This window comes from Scleropages formosus, chromosome 22, assembly GCF_900964775.1.
Source record: "Scleropages formosus chromosome 22, fSclFor1.1, whole genome shotgun sequence".
NCBI lineage: Eukaryota > Metazoa > Chordata > Actinopteri > Osteoglossiformes > Osteoglossidae > Scleropages > Scleropages formosus.
Genome location: NC_041827.1, coordinates 12298205 through 12315366, shown reverse-complemented (window position 1 = coordinate 12315366; position 17162 = coordinate 12298205). Strand labels below are relative to the sequence as shown.

At 40.0% G+C, this 17162-nt stretch overlaps 1 protein-coding gene across 5 annotated transcripts in view; it reads left to right on the top strand.

Moving 5' to 3' along the window:
• dag1 (dystroglycan 1) overlaps window positions 1-13923 on the top strand; it is a 33067-nt gene extending 19144 nt beyond the window's left edge. For 4 of the 5 annotated variants that reach the window (XM_018747141.2, XM_018747118.2, XM_018747127.2 and 1 more), the window contains exons 2-3: window positions 1693-2213; window positions 10635-13923. In XM_018747141.2, coding sequence (XP_018602657.1) covers window positions 1896-2213; window positions 10635-12935 — 2619 coding nt within the window. In that variant the 5' untranslated portion in view covers window positions 1693-1895 and the 3' untranslated portion in view covers window positions 12936-13923. Of the gene's footprint in view, window positions 1-137; window positions 374-1692; window positions 2214-10634 lie in introns of those variants that run through there. The other variant, XM_018747134.2, reaches the window with a different exon arrangement.
• The last annotated feature ends 3239 nt before the right edge of the window (window positions 13924-17162 follow it).

Genomic DNA, 17162 nt, shown 5'->3' with positions numbered 1-17162 from the left:
CATTTGGCTGCTTGGTGCTGCACAGCTTTCCTGTTACCTTTCCGCTTCGCTAAAATGGTACCGCTTATTGATTATTATTAAAACACCTGTGGCAGATGGAGCTTACTAGGCTTGTCTTACGAAGGTGATCAGCAGGGATTGGCAACTTTATATATTATTTTTTGCTTGTGTGAATGTGAATGGCCCTCAGTTTATTTTATTTAATTTTTTGGGAGCCGTGGAAGGAATTCTTTATCTCTTGCCAGAGATGGGTTTTTGAAGTCTTTTCATACTGGCACTCCCAACTCCATCAGGCTCATTGTTTAACCTCGGTAGCGTATCTTTTTATAGAAGACGGGAATCCCTCACGATTGCTCTTCCCCCAACAATTCCGGTGAGTTTTACTGAGAAGCTGACCAAAGAGTCTCCCAAAGGATGTGGCAGAATACGGGGCCTGAACCACTTTAGCAGGAGGAGTGTTAAGAGCTGGCAGACCAAGCCAAGCCAGTGGACACCTTGCCATTTAATTAATTTTTTTTTTTTTTTTTTTTTTTTTGTTGCCAGAAGTTGATTTATGAAAACCACTGTGTTGGTATTCTATACACAGTGGTCTTGCTTAACGTGCTTGTTGGTTTCCTTTTACATATAACAAAAATGCTTGCTGCCCCCTCCCCTCTTTTTTCAACATGTGTTAGTAACTAAGCTTGTTTCAAGCAGCTGAGCTGGTCTCAGCACTTTTTTTGGGATCGTTTTCAGAGCTGTATTTCCTGAAGATTTGCTTTACGCGTGTTGGTTTGTGTTTTCCCATCTATCCGTTGGACTTTGGACATTTTTGAAACGGGTTTCTTTATAAGTGCCTCCCCAGGCTGCCCGTAGCTCAGCTATGGGAGCCCCGGACTGTGCTACGTCAGGATTGCGGGCCTTTCGCTATGGCCCCGTGGCACCTCGTTGAAATTGCCCACAACCATTGTGGTCTGAAGTCATCTTTCTTCTCTCCATGTCTCCTACAGTTTCTCACGTATGTGAAGAATCCGGGAATTCACACATACATTTTCACGTGAATCCTGCTTAGTAGTTCTGCTGTTTGTCGCAAAGTTCTTGTTCCTCTTCAACCTTACATGAAGGAAACTTTTTTGGGGGGGGGGTAATAAATTAAAAAAAAAAAAAAAAACTACAGGTGGAATTACAAAGACTGTAGACTGAGGGTTTTGTAGCGACAGTTTTGTATTGGACAATGGTTGTTGCATGAACATCCCAGAGATGTTTTCCCATCCGACACCGCTCTAAACTGAGGTGGTGGTTGACCCTAGGGAACCAAGCTGTTTTGTTCAGGTTGAAGTAGCTCTTCTTCCTGCTCTCTTCATTGCAAGCCTGTGTGAGGAACTACCCAGGGGTCTCCCTACCTGGTCCCCATGTAAAAATTAGGTGCGCACTCTGCTCAGAAGTGCGGTGTGGTCTTAGTGTGCTGACATGTCAATTACTTCATTCATCTGTGTGAGATCTTTGAGTCAGTTGCACTGCACATTGTGGGAACACTTTTTTTTTTTTTTAAGCGTTCTTGTGTGAATACTAAATGGATTGCACTTGCGGCCTTTCTTTGTAAGTGCCGTAGGATATTGACAAAATAACATCAACACAGCCTGAGGGTTTTTTTTTTCTCCACTTTATAGTGATTATTCTAACCTATTCTTTTTTTTTTCCCTTTTTTGACAGGGCTACAATTGACGTAGTCTAACAATGGGATTTCAACAGTACTGAAGCGCACTAAAAACTTACAGGGAGGGAAGAGGCAAAGGGAAAACAACTTTGTGTGGACTAGTGCTGAAAGGGGAATCTGTTCTGCAGTCAGCCCTGGTGCATGCTGCTCCTCAACAGCCATTCTTGAAACTGTGTGCCGAGGACTGCCGAACGCCAGCATGTGCAACAAAAGGAAGGAGTGCAAGGACTCGGGGCCCTGCAGGCTGTGGACTGGCTGGACTGTCTTCCTGGTGCTGAGCCTGATGATGGCCAGGGTGCGAGGAGCATGGCCTGCAGGGCAAATAGAGATCCTAGGGGATCTGTCTGGGCAGCTGGAGGCCTCCATGCACTCATCTGTCCTGGCAGACCTGCAGGAGGCTCCTATTGCGAGCGACGCTGCAATACCCGCCGGATTCCCAGACTCGTCGGCAATCGTGGGCCGGCTGTTCCAGATGAGACTTCCCACGAAGATGGCAGATGCCAGCAGCACACTGAAGGTGAGGTTTTGAAACCCAGCGAGGTTCCTAAACGACAACTTTGTTTTTGCTGACAATTCAAGAAAGGGAACCAGCTAACTCCTCCAACAAAAAAAAACGAACATCCATCCCTAACCTTCGACATTTCAGTGGTAACAAAAGTATGGTGAAATTATTAAACAGAACGCGGTCAGAGGGATCTAGACCTGCCCCAAGGTCACCCGCATAAAATTCAAATTTATTTGCTTCTTGACCTCATGTTGAATGAAACACATTTTTATTGTTAATGATTTATGTAATTTGAAATCTCTCCTGTCATTTATCGATGGTTTAAAGACGCAAAGATGTCAATGATGTATCCTCATACTGTGCTTGTAGGAATGGAATGCCTAGTGAAATTTTGTAAGATGAGCTCAGCGCGTTGACACTGGGTACAGTTTGTTCAATACCACCCAATGATTGTCATCTTTCGCTGTGTGCCTGCTTTCCCCTCAAATGGCTCCGAGTGGTCCGCATGCCCAGAATGTCTTTACGTGTGGGCAGCACAAATGAGATGTTTCAGAGGATCCAAGCTCCGAACGACTGACCCCGGCGCATATCCTGCTATTGTCTGCCACTGCCCCCAATCAGTTTGGGCATCTCCCCGACTGCCTCTGTAATCCTACATTCAGAGGATCATTTCTGCCCTGTCAAATACATTTTTAAGTTGCCACCAAGCGCCCTTTGTGCACATTTGTTAAATCTCCCCTGACAGCTGTGGCCAAAGAATGCAAAGCAGTTTCCCCCACTATGTGTGTGTGTGTTTTTTTTTTTTTTTTTTCTTCACAAGGGTACAGCTGTTCCTCCAAAATATTTTCCCCAAACTAAACTAATTACCATTTCCACACTCTGATCTCCAACAGGAATGTGTTTGGACAGGCTTTTCAAAAGAAGACACAACACATGTAAAGTTTTTACTTCACTTGGTCCCTTTTGCTGTTCATGAGCTGCGGCTTCCCTCATTTGCGGTGACAGTGTTCGTCAGCTCCTATAAGTGTTCTCCAAAGAAGAGATGAAGCGTGGCTCGGCGTCCAATTTCGATAGAAACATAGTTTTAACGCACAAGGAAAGATTTACACACAATGACTTTGCGGAGGAGTATTATTTTAAAGCAGTTTCATAGCCCTGCAGTGTTTCCTACACTATGAATTGAGCTTTCATACCAAACTCTGTGCAGGCTCTCCTTGAAGAGTGATTAAGCAGGTGGTTACACATGTCTTTCTCTTTTTTTGCCCTAAGTGCACCGTCTTTTCACGCTTTATCTTATAAGTATGCAAATCCTGAACAAACACTCTAAAGTGTGGCTTTAAAGATGGATTTTGGTTATAAATATGCATCTAAAATTGAGATATTATGCTGTCCTCCTGAAATATTTATGAATGGTTCTGGAAGATTGAGTAAAGTTATGACAGATTATTGAAGTAAAATAACGAGTAATATTAAAATATCTGTCGACTAGAAACAAGTTACTGAAGTATTGTCCGAAGTTCATACCTTTTGACAGTGACATATTTCTGACTAGTTGTGTGCTCTTGCAGTTTGTAACACATTTGTACTTGGGAGGGTGCTGTGACTTATAAGGACAAAGCAAAGGTGTTTAGACATTTTTGACATCGTGGTGCTTTCTTTTTCTACAACTCTGGTTCTTGAGTATTAGAAGAAAAGTAACACTCAATGAAACCTCTGTAGCCTGTCATCATTTACGCCTTTTCTTGCTGATACACCTTATAATAGAGGGAAAGGCTTTCAACACAAGGATTGTTGCCCATCTTCATCTCCCTACATTCCACCTCCCGGCCTCTGTTTTGTTGTCTGCGCATCCTGTCACGGAAGGAGAAATCAATCTTAGCCTTGGGTTGGATGGCAATGGAACACTCTTTGGCCCAGATAAAAATGGCAGTAACCAAGAGTCTTTTTGTTACTGCTCAAAGGTAAATTATTTAGGATTATCAAGCAGCCACTCGCACAATCCTTTTTTCATTATTTTCAATCTCTCAGCATAGAAACTAGGTTGTAACAAGATTCTCCTCTTCTCTGTTTGGCAGAAATATAAGACATTTTGGGAAATGTTTGAGTTCTTCTGAAAAATCTGTTTTGAGAATGAGCCAATTTTAAAATGCGGATGGAGGGCGGCAGGATACCATGGTGGAGGAGACCATAAGTAAAGGCAGACCGTTTTGCTGAAAAATTATCTCCTTTTTAAAACCACAAGGGAGCACGAGCAGTGTCAGGCATTGTTTTACAAGTCTGTGGTTACCATGATTACCATTCTGATTTGTTGTGGGCTGTCTTGGAAAATGTACAGATAAAATGCAAAAAGAAATACATAATTATGCAGTTTGGTGTCCTGTCCGTGGTACTTTTTTTTTTTTTTTGGTTCAGTAGCACCACTGACTGGTGGGAATGTTATATTCAGTTAGGATTGCCAACCCCTGCAGAAGAAAATAAGGGACACTTTTGGGTTCTTGATAGGAAAATAAGGGGGACACAGAATTTCTTCGTAGCTAATGTGTAAAACAAACAAAAAAAAAAAAAAAAAAAGTCTCTGCTTGACTGAATTAAATGCTAAAATGAATGAGACACATTTAATTTGCTTTTAGCTCACTGACATGTCAGTTGTAAAAAATAAATTAATTTTAATGTCATGCTAAAGTCTCACACACCATTACATACATATCGCTATAGAGTCTGCCTAGGTTATTTATAACACTTGAAATTGCACCTTGGGTCTTGGGCATTCGGTCGTTCCATCAATGATTTTCCGTGGGCGCATGTTTTACGTCGCATATTCCACTGTGGCTGAGAGAAAAATCTGTCTTGCGAAGTTTACAGTTTGCCATAAACTCATTATTCCTGACTTTGCTAAGCCATTCGTTTGCCATCTCCCATTCTTTTTCATACTTCTGTAATCATTTCTGTTTACGAGGTGGACTATTAGTAGCCGTGATGACATGATCTAGTCATCTAGTTAGTAGCTACCTGCCTTGACCCTCTCACAGTGGGGGATGGCTTCCTCTCAACCCTCCTCCCACTGTCAAATGCATCATCCAGGTAAGGTAGCAACGCCCAATGACAGTCGGACTCACGCGACACAGCTCTGTTTCACATCCATTTTTGTGATTTGTTTTCCTAATCTTAACATTTTTATGCAATGTATGCAAAATTTATGTATGCAATAAATATATGTAATAAATACTTTTAAATGTCTCTGTGTGAAAGGTTAAAATGTGGGACAAACTGTTCCGTTTGGTTTTAATACGGAACGCAACTCTTATCCGTTAAATATGGAACGATTCCGTATTATGCGGGGTGGTTGGCAACCCTATATTCAGTACTTCATTAATCTGTGGAATAAATCAAATGTATCCTAGAACAGTTTATTGAACATGTCAGGTTACTAAGGTAGTCAAGCATAAATATGCGTGAGTAATGGGGAGACATTACATTTTAAGTATTTACACTATGTAAATGCCTTTCCCCTTATATTTCCCTAGTGATTCATATGTTTTATTTAGGAAGGTGTGTTGAACTCCTCCAGGACCAGAACTGCTCAGCATCATGAGTCTCATACTAAGATCGGTGTCTTTGAAAATAGGACTATTAGCGTTGAGGTACACTTGCAACTGAGTGGAGGCAGACTTGAGGTGGTTTATCTTGTTGGTGAGATGAGGGAGCTAGAGCTTTACCCAACAGCTCAGTTTTAGCAGCATACCTGCCAGAATGTGGGCTCTGTATTCATACTTCCTTCTTTCAAGGGCTCCTTTATTGTAGCGCCTTTCCCACAGCAGGAGGAAAAGATTTGCTTCCTCTTACGTCTGAATGCCTAATTAAAGGTTTTACTGCAACGTACCATTCTTTGGGGAAAGGGCACAGAGCTCTTGAGTTTTAACAATATGGTTCTATAAAACAGGGACCGGTTCTCCTGAACAAATAAGATTGGAATCAATGGAATTCCTAGCAAATAAGTATTTATTAAGGATTTTGTCTCCTTGCTCTTATTTTTTTTTTGTTCCTCCAACTGCAATTTCACGTTTGTAGTCAGAGGAAGTCACATTCCTCATAGATATTCTTAAAAACCTGCCGAGTTGTGCATTTTTAAGCACTTCATTTTGTAAACAGTTCCATTAAAATATGATTAAAAGGTGAAGACTTCAAATATTCCCGTATGATGATCTACAATGTGTTGTTGGGGGTGTTCTTAAAATGTGCCCCCCCCCAAGTTTGTTTTATTTCTGTTTAATTGGTTAGTTTATTTTATAGGCTTCATTTCTGATTTAAAGAAAACAGTTGAGTGCATTGCAGCTCCCCCCCCCCCCCGACCTCCTGGTAGACAGTGAATGGTACATTATGAATTTTTAACAGCATAAAATGGGCTTTAACACCAGACCTCAGTGAGCATCTGTTTGGCCATCTTGCAGCTCCCCTCCCAACTCCCCATTTTTCCAGTGGAAAAACCAGCAGGGCCCATTTCCCTCGCCTACTCAGCCCCCATTTTCACCCTCATCATATCACAAATGCCTCGTCCTACTCCTTAAATATGAATGTTATCTTTTCAGCTGTCGACAATGCCTGTCTCTTCTTTCATTGCCTCTACAATCCGCTTTAACAATAGCTTTTTCTTCCACACACAATTTTTTTCAATATAGCTTTTTTTTTTATTTTTAAAACAAATTTGTGGTCATATTTTGTCACTGTTCCTTTTATTCAGCCCCCTTAAGCCCTGCTTTTCAGGCAGCTGTAATTATTGATAAAATAATGAATTGGTGTATTTATTTTTAACAGTCTAAAGTTCATGTTGCCCATTAACTTCATAATGATGTACTGCAGACCTACTTTCCCCTACCACAAATAATCTGTGAGAATTCCTTCTTTGCTGCTTATGCAAACAGTGCTTATCTTGCAGACAAGAAGGCTTTTCAGAGTACTGGGAAAGATGGGGTAAAAATGTATTGGATAAATGTTCCTGAGTGTTGTCAAAATGGCAGATTTATTCACACTTTTTTGTAAAAGTAATTTTCTGCTTTACCAAAAAGTAGTGGAAGGTCGTTTTCAAACTTAAGGTCAAGCCTATGTTACATATATAGTGCAAAGTTTGAGTATCCCTGGGGAACATTGGCAGCACTTGTATGTGAAGAACCGAGCACATAAGGTTCCTACACTTGAGAATTGCAGCAGAAGACCTTGGAAAGAAATTTCTTATGGGGAAGGGTGGTCTTTTAAAAATTGTACTCAAACATTTTCTCCAATGCAACTTCCAATGAACTCTATGTAGTGTTATGAGCCCACACACCTTATTCGCTGTGGTGACTTACACTGCTAGATACAGTACTTACAATGGGTCACTTATCCATACATCAGTGGAACACACACTCTCTATCACTCTCACCCTATGGGGGAACCTGAACAGCATGTCTTTGGACTGTGGGAGGAAACCCACACAGACATGGGGAGAATGTGCAAACTCCACAGAGGCTGAGCAGGGATTGAACACACGTCCTCTCGCACCACCCAGTGCTGCTCGCTGTGCCACCGTTTCGCTCCGTGCTTGCGTGTCCTAATGAACCTCAGCTCTACATCATCTGGGGCCTGATATCCTTCATAGGATTTCACTTCACAAACACTTCTGGGTGGGGGTCTAGACAAAGAATGTTTGACTAAAACCCCCATGAGGCACATAAAACAAACTGTACCCTGCCCAGATTATGGTTACCAGGATCCATCCCTGGAGCCAGGTCTTGGGTTGGTGTTTGCCAGTGAGTACCTGGTGGCCAGCGCAACCTATATAACTCTGTTGGGTCCAGTCCAAAATGGTGATGTGGAGCCGTTTTGTAAATCCACCACCTGCAAGGTAAAGGTCAGGTGCAATGCCAGGCAACTGGCATGGACTTAGATGGTCTAGACCCTGGTAATCGAAACTTTTCACACTTCTATAAAGGAACACTCTAGTTGTATGGTTAAGGGTATGGCTTCAAATGTTTGTTGTTCATAACTAATGAATATTTTGTACGTTACATCTCAGTCTGTCAAGGAAGGCTTTTCTCAGATAATACCCTTGAAGAAATCAAGAGGTTTACAGTAGTCATATCTATAAGGGACAGCATGCCTGTAGCTTTGATGCGGATTCTCATGATTTTTCTGCTGGCTCCAGAACCCCGTCTCCCCCTTCCATCTGCTAATAGATGCTAATACTGTCTGCTACGAGTTAATGGGAGATACTTACCAATTCCCAGAATGTATAGATGGATAATGCTTAGTGAATGTGGGGATATGTGTATATCCTGGTTGTTTACTCAAATGGGGGTTGGTGTAGTGGTATATTTTGCACAAACTTATTTTATGAAATTCTTGTTTTATAAGCCATCCGGGGTCTTCGTGGTTGGTGACTGTCAAGTACTGTAAATACAGCAGTAAGGTTTTTTTTTTTATTTAATGGGGGGAATACAATTAAAGTGAAAAAGTGAGTCGCATTCTCTGGCAACTCTGACTGCTTATAGAAGCTGAAGATATTACTGGTATTTAAGGTTAGTGTTTTCAGTCAGTCTGGATTTAGTGTGTTATAGACAGTTTATCCTTTGTCTTTTTGAAAATAGACAAGAGAAATATACGGCACTGTGTTCTTGTGGGTTAATCGCATCCGTTAAAACATTATTTAAAATTAATTATGAAATAGCTGTTCTGACAAAAAAAAGGTGGACAGTGAATGCTTTTTATTTAAAGAAATTAGAGTGGAATAAAATGTGCAGCTGCTGCTGCTTGTGTTCCCCATGTGACAGCTGTGGACTGGTTTGTGCATTAATGGTGTATCACACGGGAGCATTGGCTTTACATAATTAATCAAACAGGATTTATAAACGGCAGGATGAGGCGGCACAGAATAGAAATAAAGGATGCATTTATATTGCATTCATTGTGTTCATTTGAATCTATTGTCATTTTCCATCTACGTATCATTTCACTAAACTATGCAGTCTCATTTAAGCAGTCTCCATCTGTTTCAACTGGCTATTAAGCTCCGCTGCCTGTAATGAGCAAGTGTTCTGCACCCCCTTAAGTACTGCAGTGTCTCCCCGTATGTCATGTATAATATTTTAATCAGCCTCCCACCCACCATTGCTCTAATTTTTCTCATTTTGCATACAGATATTGTGCTGCACTGTTAGTGTGCTAATTTGACTTGGTCTTTTTGTGAGATGAAAAATTGTCAGTAACTCATGTTGCACTTTAGTGTTATACTTTTTCATCCTGAATGACACACATTTTGTTAAAAAAAATTTCTACACACTTTTTTTTTTTTTGCTAAGCATTGAACGTTTACTCATTTCGATGATTTTTTTTCCTCCTAAGCAACTTACAATGTTAAGGTTACAATTATTTACTCATTTATACAGCTGTGTAGTTTTACTGGAACAATTTAGAGTAAGTACTTTGCTCAAGGGTACTACAGCCAGAGATGGGGATCAAACCTGCAACCTTCAAAACCAAAGGCAGTAATTCTAACCACTATGCTACCAGCTGTCCCACCAGCTAACCAGCAAGATTCTTGTAATTTCAAACAAAAATTTTTTCAGAAGAGGAGGGAAAAATTAAAATGTACACTGAAAACATGTACCATTGGCTGAAGTGACTCATTCTGGTATGGAATTTGTTTAGCTTATCTTTGCTTAAGCTTGGTTGCATTTGCTTTAAAGGTTAATTACTTACTACCGCTGTTGTAGGTAATGGAAATCCACAAAAAAAGTTGAAACACTGACTTTTCATCTGCGCAGTGTCTGAATTTTTTTTGTTTTTAAATGTAAAAATGATACGGAACATTTCATTTTTCAATGAAATTTGCACCCCCTCTCCCCACCCTGCACATGCACGCACACCACAATAATACTTAACGACCCCAGCTAAATAAGTAAGTAAAATTTCTATATTAATTTAGTTGACACTTTTTTCCAAGGTGTCTTACAACGTTAGTTTTGTATACCGAAGTACTTTACTCCATTTTATATAACAGGGAATTCTTACTGCATTTATTCAGTGTAAGTACTTTGGTCAAGGCTGCTACAGTAGGCCAGGAACTCCAGTTTTGGTCCTTTGATTACAAGGTGTTGATTCTCACCACTGTGCTACCCACTGCACCTTTTTAGGGGTAAACATGGGAATGTTGTTTTAGACAGCTATATAGCAGCTTGAACAGGCTGACCCACTAAGTTAATAACATAATGGTATAACATTGTTTATTCAGCATAAGCCTGGTTAAATAGGTCAGTAAAGATTGATTTGTGATGTGCAAAACCTGATGTTAACTGTTGTTTGTAGCTATTGTCTAAAGTGTTAGAAATTGTTTTTCCCACCCCATAACTTATACCTGGAAAGATTAAATTCCTGTTTTTTCTTTTCTTTAATTTTTTCCAGGTAACTGAGGCTGGTAAAGAAACTTTACCTTCCTGGTTACACTGGGACATGGAAAGCCACACTCTACAGGGCCTTCCAGTAGAGGCTGACAAAGGTGTTCACTACATCTCAGTCTCTGTGACTGAGTCTGACACTAATGGGAGCCACTCCCCTCAAGTTTTCTCCATTGAAGTGCACCCAGATGACCATACTGAAACTGACTCCATTCAACTCCAGTCAACTACCAATGAAGCTCAGCCATTTGTCTGTGGCAATGAGGTACCAGTCACAGTGCTCACTGTCATATTGGATGCTGATCTCACAAAGATGAACTCTGAACAGCGAGTGGAATTGCTTAAAAAAATGAAGAAGTTTTCTGGGGTAGGGCTGCAGCACATGAAGGTCCTGCCTGTTGTCAATAATCGCCTCTTTGACATGTCTGCTTTCATGGCTGGACCAGGAAATGCCAAAAAAGTAGTGGAAAATGGGGCCCTCATGTCCTGGAAACTGGGTTGTGCATTGGACCAAAGCAATGTTCCTGATATCAGCAGTGTCCAGGTACCTGCCAAAGAGGGAACAATGTCAGCACAATTGGGCTATCCCGTTGTTGGATGGCATATTGCTAATAAGAAGCCACATATACCCAAGAGAGTCCGACGACAGCTCAACATTACTCCTACTCCTGTTCCTTCAATTCTGCCCCCTACAACTTTTTCTGAACCTCTTCCCCGACTTGTACCCACACCTATGTCTCCTTCCATTGCGTCAACTACTGAAAGCTCTGCTCCTCCAGTAAGAGGTCCTGTGCCTCTGCCTGTGAAGCCCACCATAAAGATGAAAGATCTGACTGCCCACACTCCTACATTGGAGCCTCCTCAGCCAACAAGAGTAATGGATACTACTAGCACCATTTCCATCATGCCCACCATGACCAGGCCAGTGTTTGTTGAGGCCACGGCATCACCTACCCCAACAACATCCACCACCCGAAAACCGAAGACCCCTACATCAACAAAGAAACCCAGGAAGCCGAAGACTACCCCTGTTCCCAGGGATACTAGGACTACCACAGCCAAACCGCCAAGACGCACAACCCCTCCGCCTGTTGTGCCTGACTCTAGCAATAAGAAACCAGAGCTACGCAACCCAATTGATCAAGTGAATGCATGGGTTGGTACCTATTTTGAGGTAAAAATTCCCTCTGACACATTCTTTGATAAAGAGGATGGAACCACAGACAAACTGAGGTTGACCTTGCGGATGAATCACAATGAAGTTGTGGGTGATGGTTCTTGGATTCAGTTCAATAGTACCAGTCAATTATTGTATGGCCTTCCAGACTCCCAGCACGTAGGCAAGCATGAGTACTTTATGCAGGCAACTGACAAAGGTGGATTGAGCTCCATAGATGCATTTGAGGTACGTGTTAATCGTTGGCCGTCCAGTGACAAGCCCCCCGTTCTATTTGTTGCCCGTTTCCAAGGGGAGCCTCGTATGGTTACCAATGACATTCACAAGAAGATATTGCTAATAAAGAAGCTAGCCTATTCATTTGGGGACCGTAATAGCAGCACAGTCACCTTGAGAAACATCACTAAGGGCTCCATGGTGGTGGAGTGGACAAATAACAGCCTCCAGCAGAACCCTTGTCCTAAAGAACAAATCCAAGTAATGAGTCGTAAGATCTCTGATCCCACAGGCAGGCCCTCCTCCGCTTTCAATAATGCTCTGGAACCAGATTTCAAACCCATTAATATCACAGTTAAAGGCAGAGGAAGCTGTCGCAACTACATGTTTGTGCCACCAGGAGAGATTGTTATTCCTCCCCCTCCAACTGACGCACCTTCTCTAGGTACAGGACGCCAGAGCACAGATGATGTGTACCTACACACTGTAATTCCAGCAGTGGTTGTTGCTGCAATCTTGCTGGTAGCAGGCATCATTGCCATGATCTGTTACCGCAAGAAGCGCAAGGGAAAGCTCACCATTGAAGACCAGGCCACCTTTATCAAGAAAGGGGTTCCCATCATATTTGCTGATGAGATGGATGACTCAAAACCCCCACCATCTTCTAGCATGCCCTTAATCCTACAGGAAGAGAAACCCCCTCTACCTCCACCAGAGTATCCCAACATGGCTAGCCAAGAGACCACTCCCCTCAACCAGGACCTTTTAGGGGAGTATACAGCCCTGCGGGACGAGGATCCTAATGCGCCTCCCTACCAGCCTCCACCACCTTTCACCGCCCCTATGGAAGGAAAAGGTTCTCGTCCAAAGAACATGACACCCTACAGATCCCCGCCACCTTACGTGCCACCATAATGTTTGCAGGAGCCTCCAGTAGAGGAGGAAACGGGACTTCTGCAGTTCCATACCAGTGTCTGTTTTGGGGTGAAAAGAGGGGTTCTAATGATTGTACAGTATGGAACTGGTTGGGGTTGGGTGTTGGAAAGGAGGAATTAAGTGGTGGTTTTCAAGAACAGCCATCGCCAAGAGTTTACTTGACTTGGCTACAACTGCTTGGGAGATGCACCCTCCTACCCGAGCATTCTTTCATTATGGGCTTTTTTTTCTTTTATTTTTTTTTGAATGACTTCAAATCGAATCTACTCTCCTAACAGCATTCTTTTTAACTTCTGAACTGTTACTTTCAAATGATACAAGAAGACAATGCGAAAAGACTGCTGGTTCAAAGTTTTGCTAGGGAAATCATACACATCAAGAAGAAAAGAACCATCTTAGACAGTCATGCAGACAGCACTGAGGTTAGTGTTCTGATTCAGTAAGGTTTGCCTTTTAACACTAATTGTACCATTTTTATCTGTATTCATATGTCTAGCAAAATGAGCATAACATCAACAAGAGGTAGACTAAAAAAAATATTTTTTTTCATTTAATCCACTGTATATTTGAACAGTGTTCTGGTAGATTGTATTTTTTGGGGTTGGCGAGGCAGGGGTGAGTTACCAGATAGAAATAATCTGCAGGAAGCCTTTTTCTCCCCAGCAATCTTTAAATGACCAGGCAGTGAGTACCCAAGCCTGGTTTTCATATTACTTTGAAAAGTACGAACAGAAATGTTTTTCAGTGAAGGAGTGGTGGATTACCCCAGTTTCTACCCCTACTAATCAAAAGGGTCAGTTTCACAGCAGTGCCAACAGGTCTTATTTTTTCTCTAATGTAGACTTTCCATTACATCCAAATGACCCAATATTGTACAAAACATACAATGTCTAGTTTCTTAATATTAGTTGCAAAATTTCATGATTGTAAGAGAATGTCTTGATGGCATTGTAAAGATGTTTTTTTTTTGTTTTTCTTTTTTTTTTTTTTTTACAAAATGTGCCTGTGAAAGTACTTCTGAATATTTTTCATAATGAAATGGGCACAAGGATTTTGTGAAATAGCAAAAAAAAAAAAAAAAAAAGCCTCCTGCAGTTTATTTTTAAGTGGTAAATATTTTTTTTATGTTTTGATGCTCTTATTCTCACATTTTCTTAAAGGCTCTGTACTATTGAAATAATGCCAACAAGTATATATGATTTATTGATCACATGGAATTTGTAAAAGAGTAGATGTGGCAGAATAGAAGAAATTAAGGAGAAAGAGTTTCCAGAATAGAACCAACTGAAAATGAGGAGAATCGATTGAGGACAGCTCAATCAAATTTTTTTATAAAATGTTTTGATACAGCCTCTAATTGTTTTATTAAGAACAATGAATGAATAGTGTATCACAGTTTGTGAAGTCCTAACTTAGTAAATTGATTCATTATATTTTCTTATGGGTCACTTATTAGTGTTTAGTTTTTCCTCTAAATGACAAGTTGATGCATCTTACTGTCATGCTGTTTGGATGTCCTGTGTTTGAATGTGATGATTTTTTTTTTTTTTTCCTCCCCCCTCCCCTCCCTTCAATGTTTTCTTGGAAAGTGATGATGGCTCACTGGATCCAAGATGAGTTTGGTTTGTTTCCTCTTTGAAAGTGACCCTTTGCAATAATGTTAGGTTCAGTGCAGTCATGTGTGGGCAATGGAGGTCAGGGGCAGCACCCTGTAACAGTGGGTAGTGCAGAATGAAAATTGTGCTGCAGGGGGATGTACATTTTCATGTGAACTGGCTGTCTCGGAATGGTAAACCCCTGAGTGCATTTTGCTGAACGATCCATCAGCTACCATACTGAAGTGGCTGTTCACATAATGGAGAGATGTATTATGTTATGAAAATATATTTCGTTCTATTGATAAGGTCTGGCGATAATGTATTTTTTAAATGCTTCCATTTAATGTGTATTGATTTATCAATGTCAGGTTCCACTGAAGATTCATTAGACTGGATTTGTCTACTGTTTATGAAGTTCCAACTCAAATCACAATACGTAGGCTATTCTGTTATTTGTACTAAGTTGTACTGGAATACAGGAAGACTTAAATACAACTTTAAAACCTCTACAATAAAAATCGTAAAGGGTTAGATTGGAATTCAATGTATTCAATCTTGTCTCACTGTATGTCCATGAAAATATTGATTCAATGTACTTTGAAGATGTCATTTTTTAACAAAGATCAACTTTTCAGAAGTTGCTTTTCCAGTGTAGGAAGAAATGGTTGTGGAGGAGAGGCTTTAGAGTGAACAAGAAAATAATGGTTAGGTACTGCATTCATTCTGAAGTAGTCTGCCTTTGGGAGTATGATAATTCAGGCAAATTCATAACAAGTAACTTTTTTCATCTTTTTATAAGTGGCCTTTTTGTTCTTGTACAACATCAATTGTTTTACCATTAAATGTGAGTTATCTGTGAATCAGCCCAAGCAGTCTGTCTGACAACTCCAATAAGGCTAAACAATTGTGTGAAGCTTTGAGGTGAAGAAACCAAAGATGATAATCGTAATGATCAGCCATTTTTAATTTCTCAGAAACATACTTCAAGAACTTCCACACATGTAGTTATCTCAAACCTTCAAACTGCATACTGCAACAAAAATGTTGAGAATGGAACACATTATTTAATATTTCAGCTGTTTACTCCCAAAATATGTGCCACTGAAAAATATAGCCGAAAGCAGGTAGTACACATTTATGGGGTGCATTTTATGTTTCCATGTAGCGTTGTTCCTGGATCTAATGAACTTGCTTATGCCTAATTTGTTTTTCATCTCATTTTTGTTTTTTGGGTTTGTTTTGTTTTAATAAATGTAGAGATTGATGTGTCATCAGCCTTATCGGGTTCATGCAGTGCTCTATAATTTCTGTAGGGGCAGCTTTCTCAGTATGAACAACTCAATTCTTACAACTGGAACACTGAGGATTTCATTGAATAATAATACCACGTATTTGTAAGTGTTCTGTATGGAATTGAGAATTCTTCTTGTACCCCTGCCACTCCTTTTCCTATTTTTGGGTTAGATTTCTCCTCTGCCGTCATATTAAGTGAGCTGGTATGGCTCTGCTCTCTTGCGTAAGTAACAAGGCAGACTTTGGGGTTTGCACAGCATGCAGAGACCTTGTTGGACTCTTTCAGAGAAATTAAAGGGAGCTAGTGTAAAGCAAGGCCAATGAGAGAAAATGTGGTTACGCTGAAATGGTTTACACCTTGGAAAAACCTGACAATTGTCCATTACCATGACAACCTAAACCTAAAAAAGGGGTCTTATATATGCTTCAGTAAACAATAATGCAAAAAAATGCATAGAAATGCATTTTTTCTTTTTACTGTTTTTAATAGCGTTTTATTTATGCCACTAGACACTGTATGTTGAAATCTTGTATTAAAAAAAGTGTTTTCACCAAATATCATAATTCTGCCTTATTTCCTTTGTTTGCCTTTAAAGTTACAAAATTGGTTTATTAAACCAAGTTCTTAGCACATTATGCACTTCAGTTGAGTAAACGTTTCCTGTGTAAATAGTTTACCAACATTTTCTGTGTAATGACTGTCCAGTGGTTAGGTACATGAAATGTATAGCTTTTACTGCCAAATTACTTGTAGAAAAAGTACGAGCTAAACCAAATAGGCTATGCAATAATTTCATATTTTAATCAGTGTTTTACATTGAGGTTATAACAGTTACCATTCAGATTGATATAAGTCTATATAATATGCAAAAACTAAATTTGCATAAATTTGTGTTGTGAAATTATTTTGCTTTTTTTAATATGCTTTGAGATTTTTTTTTTTTTTTTTTTTTTTTTTAGTACAACATGAAATTACCACCCGGTGACCTGTGAAACTAATTTCTGTTCCATGCACATCCATTTATTTCCCTTTACAGAAAAAAAAAAACACATTTTAGAAATCACATATTTAAAATAATACAAATTCTGAATGTCTGCTTTTATTAATGGGATATTGTTTGGAATTTCTTTTAAAATATATTATGTGCTATATGTATGCTGTGGGTGGTCAGTTTCAAATACTTGTGCATGCAGTATATTAGTTGAATCTATGTATGAATTTATTAGAGACTTTTCATTGAAGAATGCAGGGAGTATATTTTTGATGCACATTTGATTTTAGTTTTATCTGCCATCCATGTATTTTTATTTTTTC